At 38.5% G+C, this 25,760-nt stretch overlaps 1 protein-coding gene across 5 annotated transcripts in view; it reads right to left on the bottom strand.

Annotated features, from left to right (window-relative positions):
• Positions 1–7,733, bottom strand: part of NCKAP1 (NCK associated protein 1) — a 102,610-nt gene extending 94,877 nt beyond the window's left edge. For 2 of the 5 annotated variants that reach the window (XM_037044330.1, XM_037044331.1), the window contains exon 1: positions 7,392–7,733. In XM_037044330.1, coding sequence (XP_036900225.1) covers positions 7,392–7,499 — 108 coding nt within the window. In that variant the 5' untranslated portion in view covers positions 7,500–7,733. Of the gene's footprint in view, positions 1–6,996; positions 7,016–7,391 lie in introns of those variants that run through there. The other 3 variants (XM_037044332.1, XM_037044333.1, XM_037044334.1) reach the window with 2 other exon arrangements.
• Between the last annotated feature and the right edge of the window lie 18,027 nt (positions 7,734–25,760).

Genomic DNA, 25,760 nt, shown 5'->3' with positions numbered 1-25,760 from the left:
CCATATAAAGTTCAAACAAAAGTAATCTACAGTAAAGAAGAAAGTTGTTTCTATAATATAATTACTTATTTCTTTAACATTATTATGTCTTCAAAAATTTGTATCTCCCACAAAAACTTCACTAATGAATATAAATCTAATGGCAAAAATAATGAAAAGAGTTCAGATTCAGGACCCAAGAAAGAAAGGTGCCAATCCAAATTCTTATTTTCTAAAGTAAGAACTGGGGAAATTACTTAACCACTATAATTTAATTGCTCTATCTATAAAATAGGTACTACATCACAGGTGTAGTACAAATAAAGACTTCCAAATACTTAGCAGATAGCAAGAACTCATTAAATAACATCTGGCATAACTTTTATTATGGATTATTTTTATTACACTTAAAAAGATGAAACTATTTAATTCTTCGTAACATACAAAATGTACATCTAATGAACCTGACCCAAAATCATTATTGAAATTATATTTAATATTAACATTGCTAGTAAATTATCAAACAAGAATATGAATTAGCCCTGGCTGGTATAGCTCAGTGGATTGAGCGCGGGCTGCAAACCAAGCCATAGTGGTTCAATTCCCAGTCAAGGCACATGCCTGGGTTGCAGGCTAGGTCCCCAGTAGAGGTGCTTGAGAGGCAACCACACACTGATGTTTCTCTCCCTCTCTTTCTCCCTCCTTTTCCCTCTCTGTCTACAAAAAAAAAAAAAAAAAAAAGAATATGAATTAGATTTCTCAATCATCCTAACCAGCAAGGACAAGAACTTTCAACTCAAACAAACTTTTTCATCTGGGCCTCATTTTTAACATTGGATGTAGCTACTAGCTAAGTAAATCCACCGCTTTTATTTTCGTGAAATATAAGCATAGAAGTAAATGATCAGAACATCAATTTCATTTTTATGTAAACTGCACCATGCTGCTTCTATTTTTTTTCAAAGAACTTAATTTAATCATAATAAAATACTCATGGAAAAAAAATACTCATGGTACATGTCAGCAATTGTACAGAAAAGGGTATATGTACATACAGCTCATTTTTAAAAGTGGGTATAGGCAGGCAGAGAATTTTTGAAGTTACACATTTGTAATGTTTTAGTTTTTGACAATAAGTATGCTATTTTTGTAATTATTAAGAAAATTTAATATTTAAATTACTTAGCAATTCCACAAAGAAAACACAAGATAACCTATCACTGCCACTTCGAAAACTAAAAATTGTTGGAGACCACTCTGACTGGTTTCAGGAATTGTAACTACCCACCATGGCTAAGGATGAGTGAGCAACCTCCAGAATGCAAGCCGCAGGAGACAAAAGCTTGTCTCTGGTAGCAAACGCTGCCTCGGTTTCCTCACCCTGCCCCCAAAGCATGGTTGGAAGTCAGAGATGGGTAAGACCCCTCAGAGGAGGGGCAACCTAAGCCAGACTCAATCACTTGGGATGCCATCATGGAAGGACTCAGGGTGGGAGGGGGGGCTGCAACTAAAAGGGAACAATGGACCCTTGTCCCCCATGCCCCCGCCCCTGCTACTCTGACATAACCCAGTCCCCATGTCCTCTGGGAGAAGCACTTCCTGGCTCTAATCCAATTAAGCCTGAAAACCTGTGATGGGGAGGTGGTGCAGCTCCTTGCCTTGCTAGAGCAGGATCTGGGATCATCAGGCATTAGAAAGAATTCCTAAAAATCTGTGAAACCTGCTTTGCTAAGAGTGGTTTCATTCACATGTTCAGGGTCTGAGCAGGAAATGAGTATGTCCCCCAAAGTTTCTGCAACCCCCTTATTTGACAGACACTGACTCAGACTAAGCCCTCAGATTTCTTTGAAATGTTATCTACTTTGATCCTTGCCGCCCTGTATTCCTGTGTATTACAACCCAATAAAAGCCCCTGAAGGAAGGGGCTCCCAGCCTTTCTCCTCTGAGAAACTGGCCACCACTCCTCCCCAAGCAGATCATGTCTTGGTAGTATTTACTTTCATCCATGGCAGACAGGGAGACTTGAGGGCAAAGTTGCCCCCACAAAAAAATTTTTTTTCCTTCAGTGTTTTTCTCCTTACCTACCATCCAGCATAACAAGAATGACCAAATCCTCATTTATACAAGCAGCTTCCTTGAAAAATAAAGTTACAGCCTTGGCCAGTGTGGCTCAGTTGGCTGGAGCATCATCCCATGCACTGAAAGGTTGTGGGTTCAATTCTCAGTCAGGGCACGTGCCTAGGTTGTAGGTTCAATCCTGGGTCAGGGAGCCTACCTACTGATGTTTCTTTCTTCCTTTCTTTCCTTTCTCTCCCACCCCCCTTCCTTCCTCCCCTTCTCTCTCCAAAAAAAAAAAAAAACAATAAAAAAATGTCCTTGGGTGAGGATTAAAAAATAAAAAATAAAGTTACAAACAGACACAATAGATTTGTTGTTTAAATAAAAAATATATTATTTAAATTCAGATTTATGGAAAGAAAATGTCTTATTCTGAATGTGTAAGACTCTTCATAATGAAACCCCACTGGGATAAAAAAAATCTGACAGTGATAATAATTTATTAATCTAGAGTGTGCCACAATCCAATCCTTGGAACCTGACTGATCAACAGAGAAAAATGACATTCTAAATGAAGAGCCACATAACATGAAATGAAGGCTGGAAGCTGGACGCCCTCCCTTTGCCATGTACTGCACCTCTTATATGCATCCTTTTTCCCCATTATATAAGCAGATACCCGCTAATAACTTTCACTGTTACCACGCTATTCCACTAGTGTTTTTCCTCATGAAATAAATGCACCCATAATCATGGGGAAAGGGCCATGGAAGAAAAAATATTGCTCTAATCAAAGAGTAAAAATGTGCTAAAATCTGTAAAAATCTTCCATGTAAAAAAAGGTTTGGGTGGGTCATTTCTGCCCTATACAGCTGAGATAAAAATTTAACAACAGAAAAAATATTGACTGAGACCTTTTTGGTATACAGAGTTATCAAGTTCATGTTGGTGATGGTATAGGAAAAGAAGAGAAAAAACAAGAAAGCATAAATAACAAAAAGTATTTTAAAACTCAGCAAAAATGTTTTCTTTTGGAAGCTGGGGATGTGTTTGCTAAACTGCAGTCAAATTTCAGAAATACACATGCTGCCCAAAATGACTGCTGAGACTCCTAAATAAATACTACCTTACATTTAGACATTTTATTAAACAACTTTCACATTGTTAATAGTCTTTTATCTTCACAAATGATCTAGTGAAATAGGCAGAGCTTAACTATCCCATATTATGGAAAACTAAACTGAGCTCAGTTACTGTCTAAAATGAGCTATAACTTCTACCCTGTTACTTTACAATGAACTTATAAAGATAACATAATCAGAGCTGGAATCAACTTTAGTGTTCCAGTCACAGTTACTTTCTCCCATTTAACCAATGAGGAGAAATGAAGCTCACAGGAGTCAAGACACCTACTCAATTTTAAAGAATTCTCAGTGACAGGCTGAAGATTGGAAAGCTGGTCTAACTTCTGGTCCAATATTCTCTACCACCACTACCACACTGCCTGCCATGCCACATTAACAGATATACAAGTACACTTAAATATTAAAAATCACTACGTAAGGTCTAGAAAAGGGAAGACATATTTTTAATGGAAAGTAAAACTTTAAATAATTCAAAAACAAATATATTTAAATGTAAAACTACCTACCACTTTCACATCCTTCCCCTAAAATCCTCCTTCATGTGTTCCCATATCCCTGATTAGACAACTGCCTTAAAATTTTCCCTGGCTGGTGTGGCTCATTGGATTGAGCACGGGCCTGTGAAGCAAAGGGTCATCGGTTTGACTCCCAGTCAGGGCACATGACTGGGTTGCAGGCCAGGTCCCCAGTAGGGGGCACATGAGAGGCAATCACACATTGATGTTTCTCTCCCACTCTTTCTCCTTTCCTTCCCCTCTCTCTAAAATTAAATAAAATACTTAAAAATGTTTCCATAACCTGTGCATATTAAGATCTCAAAAATTTTCCAACTGATGAAATTCTTTTTAAAAAAATGGAAAGCATTTTTCAGTAAACCATGTTACTTTCCCCCTAATGAGCATTAAAGCACATTACTCTTTTTTTTTAAATCCTCACTCAGGGACATGTTTACCGACTTTAGAGAGAGAAGAGAGGGAGAGTACAGGGCAGGGGGGGCAGTTAGGAGGGAGAGAGAAGCATTGATGTGAGAGAGAAACATCCCCAAAAAGGGATAAAACCCACAATGTACGTATCTGCCATGATCCAGGATCAAACCCACAACTTCTGTTGTATAGACCACGCTCCAATCAACTGAGTTGCTAGGGCTAAAGCATACTATTCTTGATTATAGGTCACTGCAAGTATTTTCCATTCTGTATACTCACTAAAATATTCCACTGCACACTTCCAATTAAAACAGAGCAAAGTAATCAGATTTGACTGACAATCTAATGCACACATGCATTAATTAAAACATGATAACTGATTGGCAGATATGTAGTATATGGTAGAAGGTTTTTTTGAGGACTATAAGAGGCTGAGATTGAAAAGATTATGTGGTTTATACTGTCATAAAAATGCAGACAGCACGAACCTTATAAACACAGGATAAGCAGATCTTACTCATTTTTTTTTTTGGCAAGGTTTTTGAACAAATGTTTCAATCCCTAGCCAGCAGGGAAGACCCGCCAGTCTTATAGACACCTCTACATAGGCTGAAAGATTCCAAATCTATCTGATGTATTTGTATGCAGAATTACACAAGGAGAGAAACCCAAATCTACTATTATTAAAACTAGAGCAAGATTATATATATACACATTTATATATGTTAAATATATATTATATATATACATTTATATATGTTAAATATTTACAGTAGATATTATATTACCACTTTAACATGGCCTAAATGAAGGCCTCATGGACCAGGCAAAAAGCCAAAGCACTGGTCACATGGCATAGTAAGGCTGTGTCTAATTCGTTAATTCTTGGTATCAGAAATCCTTGTATACAAATATAGGCACCTGGTTTTTTAAAACATAGCTTTGGAGTAAAATGGGTAGGTAATTACTACTATTATACTAGTGATTCAAAAATGAGCCCTGGTGGTGTGGCCCAGTGGATTGAGCACCAGCCTCTGAACCAGAGGGTTGCTGGTTCCATTTCCAGTTTAGGGCACTTGCCTGGGTTACAGGCCAGGTTCCCCAGTGCGGGGGAGGGGGTACACACAAGAGGCAACCACACACTGATGTGTTTCCCTGTCTCTCTCTCTAAAAAATAAATAAATATATTTTTTAAAAAAACGAATAACACTCTCACTGCACAATCAGGCAAGGTAGACAAAATATTTCTCAACAAACTATAACTATGTGTTAAATGCTAAAATACAACAATTCAGTAACTCAAAATATTCAACACTCTGATATGATTATACTCAACTCATTTAAACATTTTTGATAGTTCGATTAAAACAAGAGCATGAAGTTTCTCAAAACAGGAAATGAAAGAAAATATGCCTTTGAGAAAAAGCAGTGAACTGGGAGTATAAAAATTCAAATGTCTAGAATTCAGTTTAATCTTACTTAATTTATAAAGGTGGAATATGTAAAGTATTAGTGCATTTCTTACTATAAAAATGTTTAGTGAATACTTAAAAAAAGGTATTTTGCCCAACTACCCAAATCACTTTTGATGTTACTCTCACTTCCTCTTCTGGAAACCATCATAACCATTTCCTTTAACCACAATACCACAAGTCTAGTAACTTTTAGTAATGTTTAGTAATGCTCCTTTTTTGGATAAAGTTCATATAGTAATCAATTTCCAAGTTTGTTAAGTAGTGTAATCTAACAATATAAAGTTCAGGTCAATGCAACCTCAAAGTAACACTATCTAAAATTAAATTATTCGCAACCTACAGAAATTTGTAACCAAGACTCTGGTAAACACAGAAGGCTTCTTTGTAAAGACGCTGAGTCCCTGTCACATAACATGTAACAAAATGAATGGGCACTTTACTCTCCAGACTGCACTGGATTTCGAGGCAATCAATCCTCTTTCCTACAGGTGAGCAACTGGAACCTAGCTATCCATATACAAAATTTTTCACCATTAAGCCAGGGCAGTATTCTCCTTCAGAATTACAGTGTCTGCCACATTGTTGAAGTAAACCAGTTTTATACTTGAACTCCATGATCTAATTTTTTTAATTCTTATTTCAGCTGCCCTAATTTACAAGCATTGTAGTTCTATTGTTACAATTAAACTAAAAGGAAATATTCATGATACAGTAAAAAGCCAACAATAATAATCATGAAGATACGACATCAAGTACACATTGGAAACTCTAAGGATCTATATTGTACCGAAAATAGCTCTTCGTTTCCTCTTTATCAAATTCTTTAAACTTACTAATCATGTCTACAAGAAAAAAATTTTTGGTTGTTTTCTCCTAAGATAAATTAATATATTTGTTCTATCCTGACATATATTTTTCTTAACTCCAACCCAGGTTAACATTCCTTAATCTGCTGAAGCTATGTCAAGACTTGCAATGGGCCTATTAGCTATAGCTACTCAACTTATCTGAATATGCTATAGATCAGCGGTAATAGCAATATATTTAGTTTTTATTCTGTGCACACAACAAACTTTAAGAAAGGTGTTTTGGTACTACTATCAGACAGGATTGGAAAAACTAAGAGGAGTAAAGAGGGGAGGGAAGGTTGTTATTCCTGTTCCAGTGACTCACAGCCCAGAAGTATTTCAGAAGAAAATTGGTTCCACCCTCACTTCCCCCTCCTCTTCACCTTCAAAATGAAATAATTGGCAATCGTCAACTCGCTCACTCGTGGCTTTTATCTAGCAATCTAAAATAAAGTGGCAAAGAGAAGGGGTGCGGAGTTCATCCTGATTAGTCAACCCCTTCCTGCATTCGCACTTACACACCAAAAATTAGGGGGAAATGCTATGATCTCCGCCAGATTCTTACCATTCAACCTCAGTTATGGAACATACAAGTTTTCCTACCCCACCCCAATCTTGTCCCCCGACCACCCTCCCTTTCCTGCCGACCCCGTCCCGGGGGCAAGGGCCCCGGGAGGAGGCGGCAGCGGCGGCGTCCTCACCCGCCGCAGGGCCCGGCGGGATCCCGCCACCGGAGCGGGGAAATGGCTTCTCTCTGCCTCCGGCCGGCCAGAGAGTCGACCGGGGAGGCGCCCGGGACTCCGCAATAGGCCGCGGCGCCTCCCCGGGACCCTGGGCCGGGCCGGGGCCGGAGCCCGGCCCGACGCGGCAGTGCCGTGATTTCAGCCCTGGGCGCCGCCCGCCGCCTGCACTCCCCGGCCCGCCAGCCCCGCCGCCGCGGCCTCGCCGGCCCGTGCGCACCTTCTTGATGTTGTAGAGGCGGGTGAGCATGCCGACGCCCCGGTCGTTGAGGATGGTGAGCTTCTCCGCCAGCTTCTGCTGACTGGGCTGCAGCACGGAGCGCGACATGGTGAAAGAGGTGCTGGTGCCGGTGGTGGTGGTGGTGGTGGTGCCGCCGCCGCCGGCCTTCTCGCGCCCAGGCACCGGCCCGCGGCCACCGCAACCTCTCTGCGGCCTCCTCCCCTCCCGCCCGCGACCTCCGCCTCAGGGCAGCGCGTCCATGCCCCTTGAGCCCCAATTCCGCGCCGGTGACGGAGCGAGCAGCGGCGGACGCCTAGGGGTCCCTTCCCCGGCAGCCTCCTGCCTTCTGCCCGCCGCCCTTCCGTCCCCAGCCCCCACCGAGCCGCCCTCCCGGGCTCCTCCACTAGGTGTGGCGGCGGCGGCGGCGTCTCCGCCGGCTGAGAACGAGGCCGCTTCCCGCAGCCCCGGACGAGCGGTCGGTCACCTGATCGGTGACGCCGGCGCCCCCAGGAGGCCGGACGGGGAACTGCGCCTGGGGGCCCTCTCCCCCTCCGCCTCGCCCAGCTGCCTCCGGCGCGGGCCCAGACTCTGCCCGGCCCGCCCTCTTGCCCCTGTTTTCGGCCTGGGAGCCCTAAACCCGGATCTAGTTGCAGGGGGGTCGTCCCATTTACGCTCGTCCCACTTCGCCTTACGACCCCCCTCCTTCAAGTTTCCGAAAGTTGCCTTCCCGCACCACCTCCTTAAAGAAACTAGCAGAAGCCCGTGGGCGGGGTGGGAGGAGGGTGCTGGTTTCAGGAGAGTTTCGCCTGTGAGCGGCTCCACGCTCTTTTCCTCCCACTGTTTGACAGACGCTCCCGGATGAACACGGCAGTCGTGCTCGGCGTAGTGGGCATCGCTGCCCCCCATCCCCTCCCAACTCCCCCTCCTCGAGGAGGGTTGTGGGGCAGGAGGTCGGAAGCGAGGGCAACTCAAGTTCCTGAGATAATCCGAATCCGGAATTTGTCTGCCAGAAGCACCCATCCGGAGAAGACGCCGGAGTCCCTGGTGTGAGGGCGGCAAAAAAATAAATTCTTGTTTAAAGAATGAAGGAACGCTCCCATTTTTTTTCTGGCCTTCACCCCAAATCCCACTCTTCTTGGAAACTTTCTACTACTTTTCCATAGCACGTTTTTCCCCCCATCAGTTTCTTTCTAGCCACACTCCAAATATATTAGATATGGTTCCAAAAGTGAAGAAATCAATGACATAGGTAAATCGACTGGAGTTAGGAATTCCAGTCAAGAGGATTCAAGCCTCTTTGATATTTTTGGACTCAATTTCCTTGGTTGTGCTAACCTTTTCTATTATATTTATTGATTTTAAGTGAATGACAAAATGTTCTGCCACCTTAAAAAAGGCACTCTACGAGTAAAAATATCATTGGATCGATCAAAACACTTTATGAGGAAATTGTGATGAATAGTCTTTAAAACAATTTGTAATGCTGATATGTATTTTCCTACGGAAACCTTCATTTTAGTAGCCCAAGGAGAGAAAGGGAGTGGACTGAATGGATTTTATTTAAAAGGCATTAAAAAAGCCCTGCATCCACCAGAAAGTCGATCATACCTGACCTTGTGCTTCCGCTTGAAGTTCTATAGGTAGAACTTCATGACCTTGAATGAGGGCTTTGTGCCTAAAGATTTCTTCTCTAAAAAAGTACAAACACACTAGAGATCACCTATTAAGCTATTATAAGTCAATAACACATTGGAGGGTTTAATTTATCTGATTACTTTTCAACCTGATGGTTAGGATGTTAATTTAGAGGAAGCAAGCATCTGGAGCTTAAGACAGAACAGCCCTGGCTGGTAGCTTAAGTTGGTTAGAGAGAGGGGTCACCGTCTGTGGTCAGAGAACATAGAAGAAGTGACCAGAAGCAACCAATGAATGCACTACTAAGGGGTACAAGAATTCCAAGGTGTTCTTTCTCTCTCTCTTCCCCTCTCTCCTTAAAATCAATAAATTTACTTTTGAAAAAAAAAAGGATAGTGAGAACAGACCTGGAAAAAGAAAATTGACAGGTGTTGAGTATTGGGGGAAAGATGTGCTCTTTTAGGGGACCAAGACAAATTTGACTAGAGGCAGAATTAGAGTCCCACCAATGAAAGCTTATATCATTTTCTAGTTTTTCAAAAGTGATTTATTAGAGAAAACAAGAAAATAGTACCATATTATAATTTGAATACTACTATTACCTCTCAGGAAAAGCCACCATCATGTTTTCATAAGAACTTGAACATGTCTAGCTGCTTATAACTCAGTTCCTTATAGAGAGAGAGAATGCTGTAGGTACTGGTCTCGTTAGTATTCACTTTTTTTGTAACTAATTTTTAGACATATGGGCCCTAGACTGAACAGAATATATTGATTCGACCAAAAGAGGTTGAGATGAAGTAACAAATTTTGTATTTCTCTATGTTTTGCATCAAAAAACATTTTCTTAGTAACATCCAACTCTTTTGAAGTTGCTTGTATGTATAGTATATATTGTGAGTGCCTTATAATATGTAAGCAATAATCGTATTTATAATTTTTTTACAAAAAATCATATATTTTACCATGCCTGTATGATTTTATGGCAATTTTAACTGATATATGTCATTTTATATTTTCTTTCAGTTTTTCACTTTTTGAAAATATACCATGTGAATCACCTTATAAAATTATTATGAAAAAATTGTTCCTGTTGTGGATTTTTTTCCTGATATAGTTTTCTGGAAAACCATAAGTTTTTTAATGATTAGGAAACTAAGTTTTCAAAAGCATAATTGAAGATCTTATTTCCTTCATCATATAAAGGATAACCTTCACAGTTTCTTTCACACTAAAAATTTTTAAATAGTTTAATTCAGCTAAGAAGCTTGTCCCTAGAACATGTTCAGAGATTACTAAAATTATTATAAGCCTTCAAAGAGATATAAAAAGTAGATGATAGTTTCATATTTGTAGTAATCATAGAAAATTAACTGGTAAATTTAACTAGTACAGACTGTATGCCTTCAAAAGTATGAACATATATATATATATATATATAACTTTTTAGAAGGCAGATTTATTGATATAATTTACATACAGTAAAAGTTATGTTTAAATACTTATTTTTTTATTGAGACAAGTATACTGGTATCCACTTTAAGGAAAGCGAACATTTGAAAATCCAAACTGGATAGTATTTAAATAGGAAGAGGCATCATGTCGGTTTTATAAAAGAATTTATAATAGAATTACATTTTGTGCCCCCCAAATATGGTTTACAATGATTTGGTTATAAAATTCTACTCATAAAATTTCAGAAACAAATCTATGGCATATAGCTTTTTGTATATATTATAAAACATTCAAGTATTTATAGTAATAATCCTGAATGGACTCTATTTTTCAATTCAACAATCAGATACTTAAAATATGCAAAGTGCTGTTTTTCTAGAAGGAGATTTGAAGTGGTATAAGATGCAGATTTTGATCTCCTTGAATTCATATTCTGGTGAGAATAGAAATATGTGTAAAGAAGTGTAATGTAAGTCAGCCTGAGATACAAGTCTCCAAGAGAAGACCTGGAGAAAGCAGTTTCAACCCCAAGTTTCTGAGAGCTCTTTAGGAGTAACTTACATTTTGGCTTTGAATGGGAAGTCTTGGACTGATAAACTTGTAGAAACAACATTTTAGGCAGAAAGTAAACTTTCATAATTACAAAATAGTAAAAAAGTGGAGGAAAATACTATGAATGTTTGTTACATACAAGAAAAAAACTAGGAGAAATAAAGCCAAAGAGAGAAGTGGAACAGAAAATATGTAGACTTATAAATGCTAAGTCGGGAAAAATTCAATGGTGAAGAAATATAGAACAAATGTGAGAATAAAAATGACTTTTGGGGACTCGAGGATAATAAAGATAATTTGAAACAGTTCCTGACTGTGACAAGATTTGCAGTATGGTTCATTCTTACAAAGCTGTTGTCTCTTTCTCCCCTAAAAATAATGACTACATCTCCTAGCCCCCCTTGCAGCCTACTGTGGCCATATGACTAATGTTCCAGCCAATAGGATGTAAGCTTTCAAGAACCTTCCTTAAAGACTGCTGCTGCTCTCATTTTGCCAATTCTTCCCTATTTAATTCATTCTGTCACATGGAACAAGGATGCAATGACCACTATCCTGGACCATGAGGACAATAACCAATTACAAAAGATGGTAAAACATAGAAATGGGCCCTGGCTGGTATGGCTCAGTGGATTGGGTGTTCACCTACAAACCAAAGGGTCACCAGTTCAATTCCCAGTCAGGGCACATGCCTGGGTTGCAGTCCAGATCCCCAGTGGGGGGTGTGCAATAGGCAACCACACATTGATGTTTCTCCCCCTCTCTTGCTCCCTCCCTTCCCCTCTCTCTAAAAATAAATAAATAAAATCGTTAAAAAATAAACAAACATAGAAATGAAAGATGAGTGGGCTTCTTAGAGCAGAACCGCCATACCAAACCTGGCCTTTCTATATCTGGATTTTGTATGGAAGAGAAAGTTTTACTTAAGCTCCTTTTATTTTATGTTTTAATTAAAGCAAACTGTATAAGTAATAATAGTTTTGTGAGCAACATTATAATATCTTTACTAAAATATATTAAGGAATAATAATTAAATTTAACATTAAGTGTTTCGGCACTGTCAGGTGCTACCATTTAAGTTACATTTTTCCGTCTACCTCTGTCAACAGTCTTTTGAGATATTCTCATCTTCTTTTTACAGGTGAGGAAAATGAAATGCAGATAGATTTTTTTTTAGTTGCCAAAGATCACACCCAAAGAAAGTGGTAAAGCTGGTTTTGGATCCTTTATCGGTCTGATTCAAGTTCATTCATACTCTGTGATGTCACTGGAGGCCAGTGGGATGGCATAAGTTTGTCATGCATTCACTGAACATGATTTTGTAGTTTCTTCTGGAGTTTCTTAACTCTGCCCAAACCTTCATAAATAGTCCTTTGATTAAACTTTCTTCAATTAACAGCTGGACTCTGCCATAATTTCCTCTAACACACCAGCCATTTTAGGTGGCTTTCTTAGCTTTTCTTTCTCTAGAAACTAGAATGAGAATTATTTCTGTAATACTTCTGCTAATCATAAATTTTTGCTTTTTTATCATTAGTTTAGGCAGCTTGTTGTTGTTTACCTATTTAAGGCAAGAAGAGAGGAAAACATGCGAAAGTGTTACAGATGGGGAGAGAGACTTGAGTCAGGAGGCCTTCCTCTCCCTCCTCAGCTCTTGCTGGCCCGGAAGAGAATAATTCAAGTGAGAGACAAACACGTATAGTGGAAATGAGATAACAAGTTTATTTACGAAATGCACAAGCATGGAGCTGCAAGCAGGCACCTGGCAAGCCTAAATACCCGACACAGAAAGTTGTCTTTAAGTTAGTGAGTTTGTTCTATACACTTGAGCCAAGGCTACAGGTGGATACTTGGCTAATCTAAGTATGCTGACTATTGGGGGTCGGGGGTCATACACCTTAGCTAGTTTCTAGGTCTCCCTCCTCTACAGCTACAAAGTCTTTCTTTCTCAGTCCGTAAAAGCTCTTTCGTCTTAGTGACATTGTTACAGAGTCTCCCTTTCCCAGTATAGAATTTTGAGGACTACCCCCTTTCCTCTTACTCATGATGTTTAGGACACCTGGCAATCTTATCAATTCCAGTTCAGGACTGCTGAGTTACTAATTGGTGAGACATGACTTCTTTTGCTCCTAGCCTCCTGTATTAAGTTCTTTGTTAGATTGTAATGGCGAGGACCCTGCCTTTATTTCCCCCCGGCAGCTCTTTCTGAGCTGCTACTTAACAAAGGCATCTGTTTGGATTCCTAGAATAAATCTCTTTGGTTAGGATGTCTCCTGTCAAAGGTAACTAGAATTCCTCTTATTCTTAAAAACAATTGGACCATTTTTTTCCCTATCAGACTTCAAACCAGGAAGTACTAGCTATGTATCACCTAATGTCTCTTAGCTACAGCCTGGGAATAGTGTAGTAGACAAGTGTTGTGTTTGTCTGTCCTCATTCCTCCTTTGGGAACCTGCTACAGTTCCGACAAATTGCAGAAAGAGAAAAGTGGGTCAAGCTGCGGGAAGCATCAGGCATATGTACATAAAATAATGGAGTTTTTCAAGGAATTGTCATTTTTATGCTGCTTAAAGACTGCATATAGTTATGTTGTCATGTAAACAGAGGGACTAACATGGGTGAAGAACTATGGAAAAGGGCAATAGAAGATTTCACTGTTGTTTAACAGTGGTTATGGAAAAGATATGCAATAACATACACGCTAAATCAAGTTCTGTTCTCTGACATCCAAACACCACCAGAAATGAAAATGTATTCCACTAGAAAATGATTAAGAAAGCCAATGTGGAGAACATGAAGCAACAGTATCCAGTGTTTGTAGTAAATGAAGTAAGGAGTTAAGACTTAGCCAGAGATTGCAACTTGGTATTGCAAAGGAGTAACAAAGACTGGCCTGAATGAAATATAAGATGTCTCAGTAGTCAGCAGAATAGATGCCAGAAATAGAACTGATCCGAAAAGATCAAAAAGAAAACAATGAAAAATTAATTGCAGTGCTGATCTTGACTGTTCACATCCAATTAGGGTCAACGTTTAGCCTGCCAGATCTTTGATAGTGAACTTCACACATTTATTTGCTTCTGCAAAACAAAAGATAGGTTTATCTTTCCTTTTAAAGTCACACAAAAAACTCCAGTTTTCTCTGCAGAAAAATGCTAATGTAATGAACAATTTCAGTTTATGATTGTTTTTAATTCTTAATTTTTTGCACAGTGAGTTTTTGGTTTTCTTTTGGAAATGTATTGTATTTGACTTATATTTAAATAGTAAATAATAAATATGTTATTATTGCATACAATATTGGTTGATCTTTTTGGTTTGCTCTCAAGCCTTTTTTTAATGGTAACACTTTGGAAGGGAGACAGATAAACACTGACACAAGAGAGAAGCATCAATTGGCCACCTCCTGTATACACAGAGACTACGGATTGCACCCACCTGGGCCAGGGAATCAAACCTGCAACGCACACATGTGCCCAAACCAGAAATTGAACCCACAACCCTTTGGCTATGGGATGAAGGTCCAACCAACTGAGCCACACCAGCCAGAGCAAGTTTTGTTTTTTGTTGGATTTTTTTTTTTGAGAGAGAGAGGAAGGGGAAGAAAGAGAGAGAAACATTGGTTTGTTGTTCCACTTATTAATGCATTCATTGGTTGATTCTTGCTTGTGTCCTGAGTGAAGATTGAACCAGCAACCTTGGCATATCAGAAGGATGCGCTAACCAACTGACCTACCCAGATAGGGCTCTTAAGTGTTTTTTTCAATATTAGAACGCTACAGGGAAAATTGGCAAAATAAGTGGTAGAACAAAATTTGAATTAGAGTACAGGATAAGCCTCTGATGATACTTAAGTTCCAGCTAAACAGATGAGATTCATTTACATTTTTACATTTGGTCTGCCCCAAAAGGGAACAGTCTTTCAAAAATTGGAAGGATATTGAGTACTGTGTACTGAACTGGACCTCCAAGGAGAGGTCTAGACTGGAGATACAAATTTGAGATCGACAGAATATGGACGTTATTTTAAACCATGGGAATATCTGAGATCATTTTTGGAGAGAGGTGTTTTTTTTTTTTTAAAGGAAAATAGGGCCTAGTTCAAAGCCTTGAAGAGCTCCAATTTTTAGGAGTAAAATAAAATAAATCAAGCCAGTTAGTGAGACTCAACAGAATTGTGAAGAGGACTAGAGACTGGTACAGTAGCTGGAGGGATAATATGAGGGGTTTTTGGGAGTTGTCAGATTATCCTGTAGAAAGGAAGAGATATATAACATCAGCACAGAGAGAAGGGGTAATCAAAGGAGCAGAAGCCTTGATGAAACAGGGAAAAAAGAGATGGAGGGGAAGCAGATGACACATAGACTGATTTTTGATTGGGAATTGCAGGGAGGGACAAGATAACGATACTGGCTAACATGTATTGAGGACTTGCAATATATTGTGTCCTACTCCGAGTGCCTCACATGCACTGATCTGTCTCGTTTCACAACAAACTCTCAAAGTAAGTACATGTTACCACTCCTATTAAACAGTGGGGGACATTAGGCCTAACTTCACAATTGGTAAGGGGCAGAGCACAGGCTATTAACCACTTGATATATGCCCTGACGTAGATCAGTAGAATTGATTTGGGCAAGGTGAGAAACTTTTCTAACATTTTCTCTGTTCTCAGGGAAATAGAAATAGTCCATCAGCCTAACAGGGAGGTGACATGTCGGAAGATGTTAAATGTTCATTTGAGTTTGGTGGCATGAATCTAAATGGTTAGAAGATAAAAGCCTAAGCTCTGGGGTGAGAATGACAGGATTCTACTACTGGCTTTGCCTTGTACAGCACGTGACCTTGGGCATGTGACTCAAGTGTTCTGAACCTCAATTTTTGACCTAAAATGGGAATAATTGTATCTATCTCACTAGATTGTTGTGAGAAATGTTTGAGATAAATTTTAGCATTGTACTTTATATAATACAATGCAGTGAGTATAAATGGTGCTTGGCATTATTATTGTTGTTGTTGTTGTTATAATTACTACCCTGTTCTGCCCTATTGTTTGATTTTCTACATCGGTACATGGCAAAAAAAACCACAGAAGGTTGTGGATATTTCCTTTTTTAGATAAATGCAGTGGAAAGGGAGAATGACAAAGGCATTAAATGGTAAGGGAGTAATCGCTAATTCATTGTGTTTTAGCATTCAACCAAAAAAAAATTAAAAACCTACCTAATTGTGTTAACATTGCTTTGCTTCACAAACTCCTATTTCAAAGTAATAATTTCTGAAAATGACTTTTTCAGTATTCGTGTTGGACACACACCATAATCATTAAGCTTCTAAGGGTTGATTATGTGCAAATGTTAAGGACATTAAATTTTCTCTTATTATGAAATATACATTATACTAAAATATTATAAACTCATTATAAGGTGATTTCCCCCCATTAAAACATCACTAAAGTAAGTCAGGTGTTCACTGATGCTTAAATTCAACATTGTATTCCTATTTAAATTCAAATCCAGTGTTACTTAACCACTATCATATCGTAGCAACTAAGCCTCCACTGTCAAATCCTTTATATTTGCTTTAAAACTATGAATATACAATGTCCCCACCCAGATTGTTTACATGTTAAAATTTTACCATTTTGTCAATTATTTCCCTAATCCCTTCAATTGATTATTCTTTTACAACCAAACTTTAGAATCAAAATTTATTCAAATTTTCTAAAATTACTTTTTGTATTTCTCCCATTCCTGATGGTCTTCATTTGTACTATATTTAACATAACAGAATCCATAATTAATTATAAGTTTGTGAAGAAAGAAAAGCCATGCTTCCTAAGTAGTTTTAAGTTACTTACTTATTTCATATAATGGATTCTACATTTAGAATTTTTATAGCATATTAAATCAAACTAGCATATACTTTCTTGTGTCAGCTCTTAATTATAGAATAATTTTCTTGAACAGTGAACATTTTTTAAGTCAACATAAATATAAAATAGTTGTGTTATCTAATGGATTAGTCAAAAAATGCCAGCAATTCTGTTGTATACTGTATTAGCTAAAAATACAACCACTACATTACAAATTATAGAACTTCCAAACATTAGACGAGAACCCTGGCTGTGCGATCAGTTCTGAAATAGCAGTCTAGTTCACTCTTGTTTACAGAGAGAGGATGACATAGCCTTAAAGCTCATGAACTGAATCAGAAGAAAGGAATGAAGTGAACAACTTGTTTCCCACAAGCAGTTGAAGCAGACATGTAAACAGAGCTGCGGTCGTCTTTCTTTTGTTGTTGTTGTTGTTTTTTTTGCTTGTTGGTCTTTATAGGCCAAATTAATTCTTGGTTATAACTAAGCCTCCTAATTAGCTTTGTATCATGGACCCCCATTTAAATTTAATGAAGCTATATCCTTCCCACAAAAATATACAAATTTTAGTGCAATTTTAAAGAGTCTGCAGTGTCACTAAATCCTCTATTATCTCCATGAACCTAAGGTTCAGAATCATTCTGAACTGTGTTATGTCCACTGAAAAAGACACAATGTGAAATGAACAGTTGTATACCCAAGTGACCATGCGCTATGTATCCAAGATTCAACCTGACATAAATGTTAAAAAACAAATTTTTTAGACCATCATCCAGAGGCGTGAAAACTATCTCTTTCCTGATCAATTCAATACATTGCAACCAACTCTATGGTAATCCTTCACAGAAGTGGTAGGCTAGCCTTGGTAATCAACATTTATCAGGACTAAATATCCCACTGTAGATCCACTCCTCAAGGTCTCTCTTTATCTGCCTCCTCTGGCCACCAGACCTCTGGCACCTCCCACACGAGGTGAGCAGAACTGAAAGCAGGAAGCTCAAGCTGTTTTGCATCACGTTTAATTGAAAACCTTGACTAAATAGTTCAGTGCAAGGAAAAAAATGGAATTTGATGTTAAGCACTAAGCCTTTGAGTTGTGTGCAAGTTACCGTTTGCCTACATACCCCTTTCTCTCATTGCTATACATCAGGGATTTTCAATCTTTTTCATCTCATGGAACACATGAATTAATTGCTACAGTTCTGCAGCACACCAAAAATATATTGTGTGCTGCTCTGACAAAAAAAACAGGTATAATTTTTATCTATTCACACCAGATGACTATTATTGTGTTGGCTGTTGGCATTTTTTAATTTGACAATGTAAGGGAAAAGAGGTCAGTACCCCTGACTAAATAGTGAGGTATCGCATGTTTTAAAAATTCTTGTGGCACACCATTCGAAAACAGCTGCTATAAGTAGTGCAGGGTAGCTGCCTCCTTAATGAAATGCACAGTGCTTTAAAGAGATCCGGTGACTTTTGCATATTACATAAGCCAGTTAGTTTGCTTCAGACCGATTGCAGAAAAATTGTAAATTTAGTCTCAGAAACCTGCTGCTAATGCAGAGCCAGCCAGTTTTTCGGCTTCCAAAAGCTGCTATGTATAAAGCAGCGCATTTGGAAATCTGTTGCTGGTACATCCTATTCGTACTTATTCATGATGTTACTGGACAGGGGCCTGGCCCTGAGTGGGTCTGTCGAGGGCCAGCTGTAGTGTGTGGGTTTTGACTTCATGTTGGAAAGATTTCAGAACATGAGTCCAGGTGACTATGAGGGTTTGTTCAAGCTGCAGACAGGAAAACAAGGAAAGGCTTAGCATAGATGAAGCAATAAGGGAGCCTAGGCTGCCTTAGCTCACGGGGAAGTCAAAGAAAAGGGGGCCTTGGCACCAGTTCAGGAGATCAGCCTGGGACAAACTGGCAGCTGCCATGGCCTCAGAGTTTAGGAGACGTGTGCCTGTGGGGAATGGAGCGGAGGAAGAAGGGAAAGGGAATGGCTGGGGCTACTCCCAGGAAGGAGAGCTCATGCTAGGTCCCTTGTTTTGAGGCTTTTGTCAATTTCTTATAGGTAGAAATCTTAGGGGTGGTCTCAGGGGAGGGTTTCAGTAGAATATTCATTGGTCTTCCAGGTGTGCCCCTTCAGGGTCATGGTCTCCACTGATTGGTCAGTGACAGGGCAGGGGGTCTGTAGTCATTGCCGTTGGTTCTGGCATCCCCTCCCTGTTTTTGCTGCTTTTCTGATTCTGGAGCTGAAACACATCTGAGGCCTAGATATTACTTCCTAGATGTGATCTCTAGGGAGGAAAGATCAGGGGAGAAGAGGTTCCCCCAGGAGGGGTATCCTTGTTTTGTTTTTGTTTTTTTTTTTAATATGAGAATGGATGCTCCTTCTTTCTTTTTAAAGATTTTATTTATTTATCTTCGGATGGGAAGGGAAGGAGAAAGAGAGAGAATATCAATGTATGGTTGCCTCTCATGAGTCCCCTCCTGGGAACTGGCCTGCAACCCAGGCATGTTCCCTGGCTGGGAATCTAACCTCGATCCTCTGGTTCTCAGGCCCAGGCTCAATCCACTGAGCTACACCAGCCAGGGCTTGTTTTCCTAGTTTTGTTGAAGCCAGGAGCTTGGGATCTTCTGTAAATCACTTGGCCATTATGTCCCACTCTCTCTCTCGGTTTCCCTATTCTGGTTGCCATGGAATTTTTAAAACTCTTTAATCTAAACTAGTAAGGGGAAAGATTGCCTGACTTAGGTTTCAATTGTTTTTATTTCCCAAGGTTGTTCTCACAATGGTCCAAGTTGAGTAGAGAAATCATAAAATCATAAAATTTTAGAGCTAAAAGAGACCTGGGAGATCACTTTTTCCTCTTCATTTTATAGCCAAGAAAGCTCAGAAGGGATAAATGGCTAAAATGTAGGAAGCCAGACAGTTGCAGGAGAAGCAATATCTATAGATAAATCATAGATAAAAATCAGACAGAATGAAATCTTGAGTTTACTATAGAAATTTTGATTGCACTAACCATAGTTTCTCTGCAGGGAGGTTTGGATATATGTTTATTAGCTCTAACTTTGTTGGTTAAGAAATGATTTAAGGTTTTTCAAATTTATTTTTTGCTGCTACAATGGAAATCTACCAAAAAATGGTAACGGACTATTTTGGGACCATTGTTCAGAAGTGCGTTTATCTTAGAAATGGTTACCATGGAGATGAGCACATGTTGTGTGACTCTACAGCTTTTGAGTTAGAATCATTTATGCTACCAAGACATAAATAGCCACATACACACACGGATGAACAGGAGTCCATGCACACTGAATCTATATCATTCCCCTCCTTTTGTAGAATAATAATAATAAAATTCCATGCAGTACTGATCTTTGATGATGGAAGAACATGCAAACTCTAGATATTTTTAATGTGATACTGTACACTGTAATAAAAAATACTTTTTAAAAACATTATAAAGTAGTCCGAGTCAAGCTTAAAGACTAATAACCTACTTAGCATGTAAAATAAATGATGAAAATATACTTTTTAAAAGATTTGATTTATTTTTACAGAGAGGGGAATGGAGAAAGAAAGGGAGATATCAATGTGTGGTTGTCTCTCGCAGGTTCTGTACTGGGGGACCTGGCCTGCAACCCAGGCATGTGCCCTGACTGGGAATCAAACCAGTGACCCTTTGATTTCACACTCCCAGCACTCAGTTCACTGAGCCACACCAGCCAAGACAAAACAAATGGTTCTTGAGGAGCATTTCTAGGGGAAAAATGTTACTAGAAACTCCTGACTCAACTGAGAGAGGACTGAAGAAAAAAAGAGGAGAAATCTGCATTGGACCAATTGGTCATCCTGCTGCATGTCGACCGTAAGACAGGCTTTGAAGGGAAGCACTGTGGCTTTCTAAATCATCCATCTAAAGTGTAGAAATGTAGAACACTTCCTTAACAAACTGGATCAGTTGATGAATGACCCAAACATTTTCTAAAATTATTCCAGTGGTTTAGACAACACATTCAATTAACCTCACCACCCACCACGTTCTTTTTGTTGACATAAAATTACTTATTTTAAACTTCACCATACACTCCCTAGTATTTTAACATTCTAAAACTTTGTTAACATAGTTAACACTATTCATACTACTCCTCAGTTTTTTTTACCCTTTTAAAATATTTTATGTATTTGTTTTTAGAGAAAGGGAAGTAACGCAGAAAGATAGGGAGAGAAACATCGACGTGCGAGAGAAATATGGGTTGATTGCCTCTCAGCTGGGGACCTGGCCCAGAACCCAGGCATGTGCCCTGAATGGAAATTGAAACTTTTGGTTCACAGGCCAGCATTCAGTCCACTGAGCCACACTAGTTAGGGCACTCCTGAGTGTTTTAAATAATTTGATTCTAGTTCTTCTCAGCTTTTTACTAGTATAAATAAAAATATCACATATATAGCATATATATGTATAATTAATTTAAGTAAAGAAATTTAGAGATGGATAAATACCTGGCAGAAAGTGAAGAGGTCAACAACATTCCTTGAAGATGTCACTGTGGAAGGGAATATTCTGTCGCTGACAGTCTAGTACTTTCTGAGCATGACCTACACCTGCCTCCACTTCCAATCTATCAAATCCCTTTATCCCCTCCAATCTGACAGCTATCCTCACCATTCTTTTGAAGCTGTTCTATGTAACATCACCAGTTGATCTCCTGTTATCATGTTAAGTCAGATTTTTTGGTTCTCTGTATCCTGTCCATTCTCTAACTTTTTATTTCATTGGACAAGATTTTTTTTGAAACCTTTTTTAACCTTTGATTACATAGCCCAGGTTTTCTGCTGGTTTCTATAACTTCTCTTTATTTGGTTTCTTTTCATATATCACCAGCATTTCAGGCCCCCAGAGTTTGTCCTGCAGGGCTTTATCCTTGACGGGGCTTTCTCTAAGCTGGCTTTTTTGAAAAATTGGTATTTTCTCATTCAATCATCACCTCTGTGCGAATGACTTCAACTTAACTCAGATGCCCTGGCTTCACTCACTCATTCATTCATCCATCCATAAATACTTATTGAATGTTTACAATATGTCAGGCACTAAAAAAAAAATTAGCTTTCAACACTATAAAATACATCTCATAACCCTCAACATCTAGTGTCCAAGTTTCCCTAGCTTTAAACTGCCAAGCCATCTTTGATGGCCTCTTTATTCAATCCCTATAGTCATTCTTTTAATATCTTTTATTTATTTTTAAAAAGTGCCCTTTGAGTCATCAGTTCTTCTTATGGGTTTCAACACAAGCCAAGTTTTTATGTTCTTTATACCTGGATTATGTCTTTAGTTCCTAATTGGTCCGCTGCTTATTTTATTCAGCCCATATAATAATCCAGGCTGAATCAGTTGTCATGTTATCCCTATTATTCAGAAACACTGCAAACCCAAACATCTCCACCTCATTTTTAAAGCTTATATAATCTAGACTCCCCATACTTTAGAAATTTTATTCCCTATATATACTTTCTTTACAGCTAAGAAGTTTCTCCACAATATGAATAATTTTTTACTTTCTTGTTTTTTTAATACCGTTTTTCTTATTCTGTGATTTATTTTTTCTTGATTGATTCCAACCCCCCAAATGGAATAATAAGCTCCCAAATGGAAGAAGAATAATAATCAATTAAAATCCATTTTTAGTTGTTGAATTTTATTAATCCTGCTCTGACTGGTGTGGCTCTGGTGGGTGGGGCGTCATCCCACAAAGTGAAAGGTCACTGATTTTGTTTCTGGTCAGGGCACATGACTGTGCTTGGTCCCTAGTCAGGGGCACTGTAAGAGAAGCAACCCACAGATGTTTCTCTTTCACATAGATGTTTTCTCCCTCCCTTCTCCTCTTTCTAAATAAATAAAATCTTTAAAAGAAGAATTGTATTAATTATGAAATGCACATTTTCAAAATTATTAATGGGTAGTATTTCTTCTTTCTTGGTGGTTCATAAAATAACGGTGTACCTAATAATCTTAAATTCAATAAAATACCATTTTGGTTGTAACTTTACAGTGTTTGATGGAGTATGAAGTTCATTGCAGATACTCCATAAATGCTTGTTGGTTGATGTATTTCCTAAAGGTAACCCACCTATCTAGCATTTTACTAATTTCAATAATTAAAACAAAAATGATTTGTTTTTTTTGAGGGAAGGTGGAAAAGATGTAAAAGGCTTAGACAAATATGTGGAGCCTACTTATTTTTTAAAAATGTGTATTATAAAGGATTGAACTCTAAATTTCTGAATTATACTCTAGGGTTTGAAAAGATCTCAGTTGTTCTGGGCTTTGTGAGATCCTTAAATATCACCACAGACATGCAAATAATTAATATTTAGGAGGAAATACAGAAAGTTTCTGCTTCTGTTTTTATTGTTTCTTTTTGTGTTATTGTTATAGCTGTGCATACAGAAGAAAAAATGTGTCATCAAAATGTTCTTGTAACAAATTTATATGAGACACTCTATTCATAAAGAAAGCTTCCATTCAGATTGCTTTAATTGAACTAATTTTTTTGGAAATGTCTTTAAAAAGTTCACAAAGGAGCAGTGCCACAGTCATGCAAGAAGCTGGTATTTTTTTCTGTATTTATTTCAGGCTGTGTCTGCATGTTCTCAGTGAAGTGCAGGATTGAGACTGTTAAATCAAGCCAAAAATGTTAATGCAAAGTATTTTTTTGATTATTTATTTTTCTACCCTTATCTGAATTAGTGAAGATTACACACTCCCATAATTATCTTCTTATGTAATATGTCAAATTGTGTAATGTAGTGGGATGAAAGTGGGCATTGGGATCCAGCTGAGGTGAGGTCGAATATGGAAACCACAGTTTACTCGCTTTTCGCATTTCAATTAGTCTACCTAAAAGTGAGGTTCTGGCGAGGATTTAGAGGTGATACTTGGAAAATGAGTAGCATAGCACTTATCATAGACACTCTAAATCTGTTAGAAGAGAAAAATTTGTGGTGATGGCATGGGAACACATTCCAGGATGTGTTCACTTTACACTCCCCCTTTTTCCTCAGATCTAGGGTCCCTTAGCCCTCATAAGGACGTGCCCCCTCTTTCAGGACAACCCTTCATCAGTCTTGTCCCAGCAAAGGCAGTACCTCCTTCATGGAGGGAATGCTGCCTTCTCAATCCGGCCTGGGTCTCATAAACTTTGCCTCTTCTTTCTCTTTTGTTAGGTTTCCAGGCCTGAGAGAGAGATGTATCTCCCAATGCCTCTGCATCCCAGCTAAATGTGTGTAAAGAAATTTTGCCCTTAAATGGCTTTTTGAAAAAACGAATAGTAAAGTGGAACAAGAAACCCAGTCTCTTGCCTCAATATTTAGTACCTGTTTCACTTCACTGTATGTCACAAGTGATGTGACATCAGGCAAATCAATTTACTTTTCTGGACCTTGGTTTCTCTTCTGTAAGATGAAGAGTTGAGTTGGATAGTCAGTGAGTAGAATCAGTGTATTAATAACTAATGCTACTTACTGCTGGCATGTTAGTATTACAGTATTATCAGCAAGGACTGCAGGTATCAATGTGCAACCAACAATTCTACCCATCTGCTATAGAGTGACGCAGAGAACATGCTTTTGAGTAAGAGGAACTCTATTCAACTATCCTTGTTACTGGAATCTGACAAACAAATGCAAGCTCTATAACCAAACACCAGGCCCTTAAGTTTAGAATAAAATGTCCTCTTTAAAAATATAGAAGATATAACCTCCCTCATTGGGTTGTCATGAGAATTGAATCAGATAATATTTGTATAATGCTGGGACATAGAATCACTTTTTGCTGGGGAGGCCTTTAGGTACAGTAGTAGTGCTCGGTTTTCATCTTATTCAACGCTGTCAGAAGCATATGATACAGCTGATCACACTGTTCTCCTTGAAACACTTTCTTTATTTGCACTGTCTGATCTCTCTTTCCTATCTCCTGGACCTCTCCTTATCAATTTCCCTACCTGGATCCTCCTCATCTTCCTCACCCCTAAATGAGAGCACACATCAGGCTTCTCCATCAACCTTCAGTACTTGATCATCTCATTCAGTCTCTAGGTTTTAAATGGCAGCTTTTAGCTGATCATGACAAAATTTCTTTACCCAGCAGAGATCTCTTCTATAATGTACATATATATATATCCACTCCCTCCACTTGGATATAAACTCCATAAAAGACAAAACTTTGTTTTTATTCACTGCCATATCCCAAGTAACTATAACATAGTAGGTATAGTAGGTGCTCAATAAATATTTGTTAACCACAATTATTATGGGAGCAGAATAGTATTCCACAGTAAATACGAACTAAGGTAGTGGACTGAAACAAACCTGGGTGTCATTTGTGGTTATAAACTATGAGCTGGGAAATGTAGGGTATGTTATTTAACCTCTCTGCATCTGAACTTTTTCAGTTGTAAAATGTAGATGATTATACTACTACATACATAATAGGCTTTGTGTGAGATCAAATGGGATAATGTCTATAACGCAGCAGTAAGCACCAGATGGGTAACAATGACAACCTAAAAATTGCGTATAAGCATAGTACCTAGTTATAGTTACTATAGTTAATAGTTGGTAGTTATTTTTTTCATTTGTGATAAATACATGGAATGATTTGTGGTTAAAGTTGTTTTTGACGAACCTGTGATTGTTTAAATGATGCAAATAAATGTTTCAATTGATTATTTTAGAGTGCTCTGTAGATAGCCTGGGCTGATATATCACTCCTTTTAATAGGGAGAAATTTGGTTTATTTTAATTTTACATCAGTGTCAACCCAACAAAAGTTTTAATATGTGGTATTA

The sequence above is a fragment of the Sturnira hondurensis genome, unplaced genomic scaffold (assembly GCF_014824575.4).
Source record: "Sturnira hondurensis isolate 20B ecotype Veracruz unplaced genomic scaffold, ASM1482457v3 Scaffold0004136, whole genome shotgun sequence".
NCBI lineage: Eukaryota > Metazoa > Chordata > Mammalia > Chiroptera > Phyllostomidae > Sturnira > Sturnira hondurensis.
Note: the sequence above shows the minus strand (reverse complement) of the source record. Positions and strands in the feature narration are given on the sequence as shown.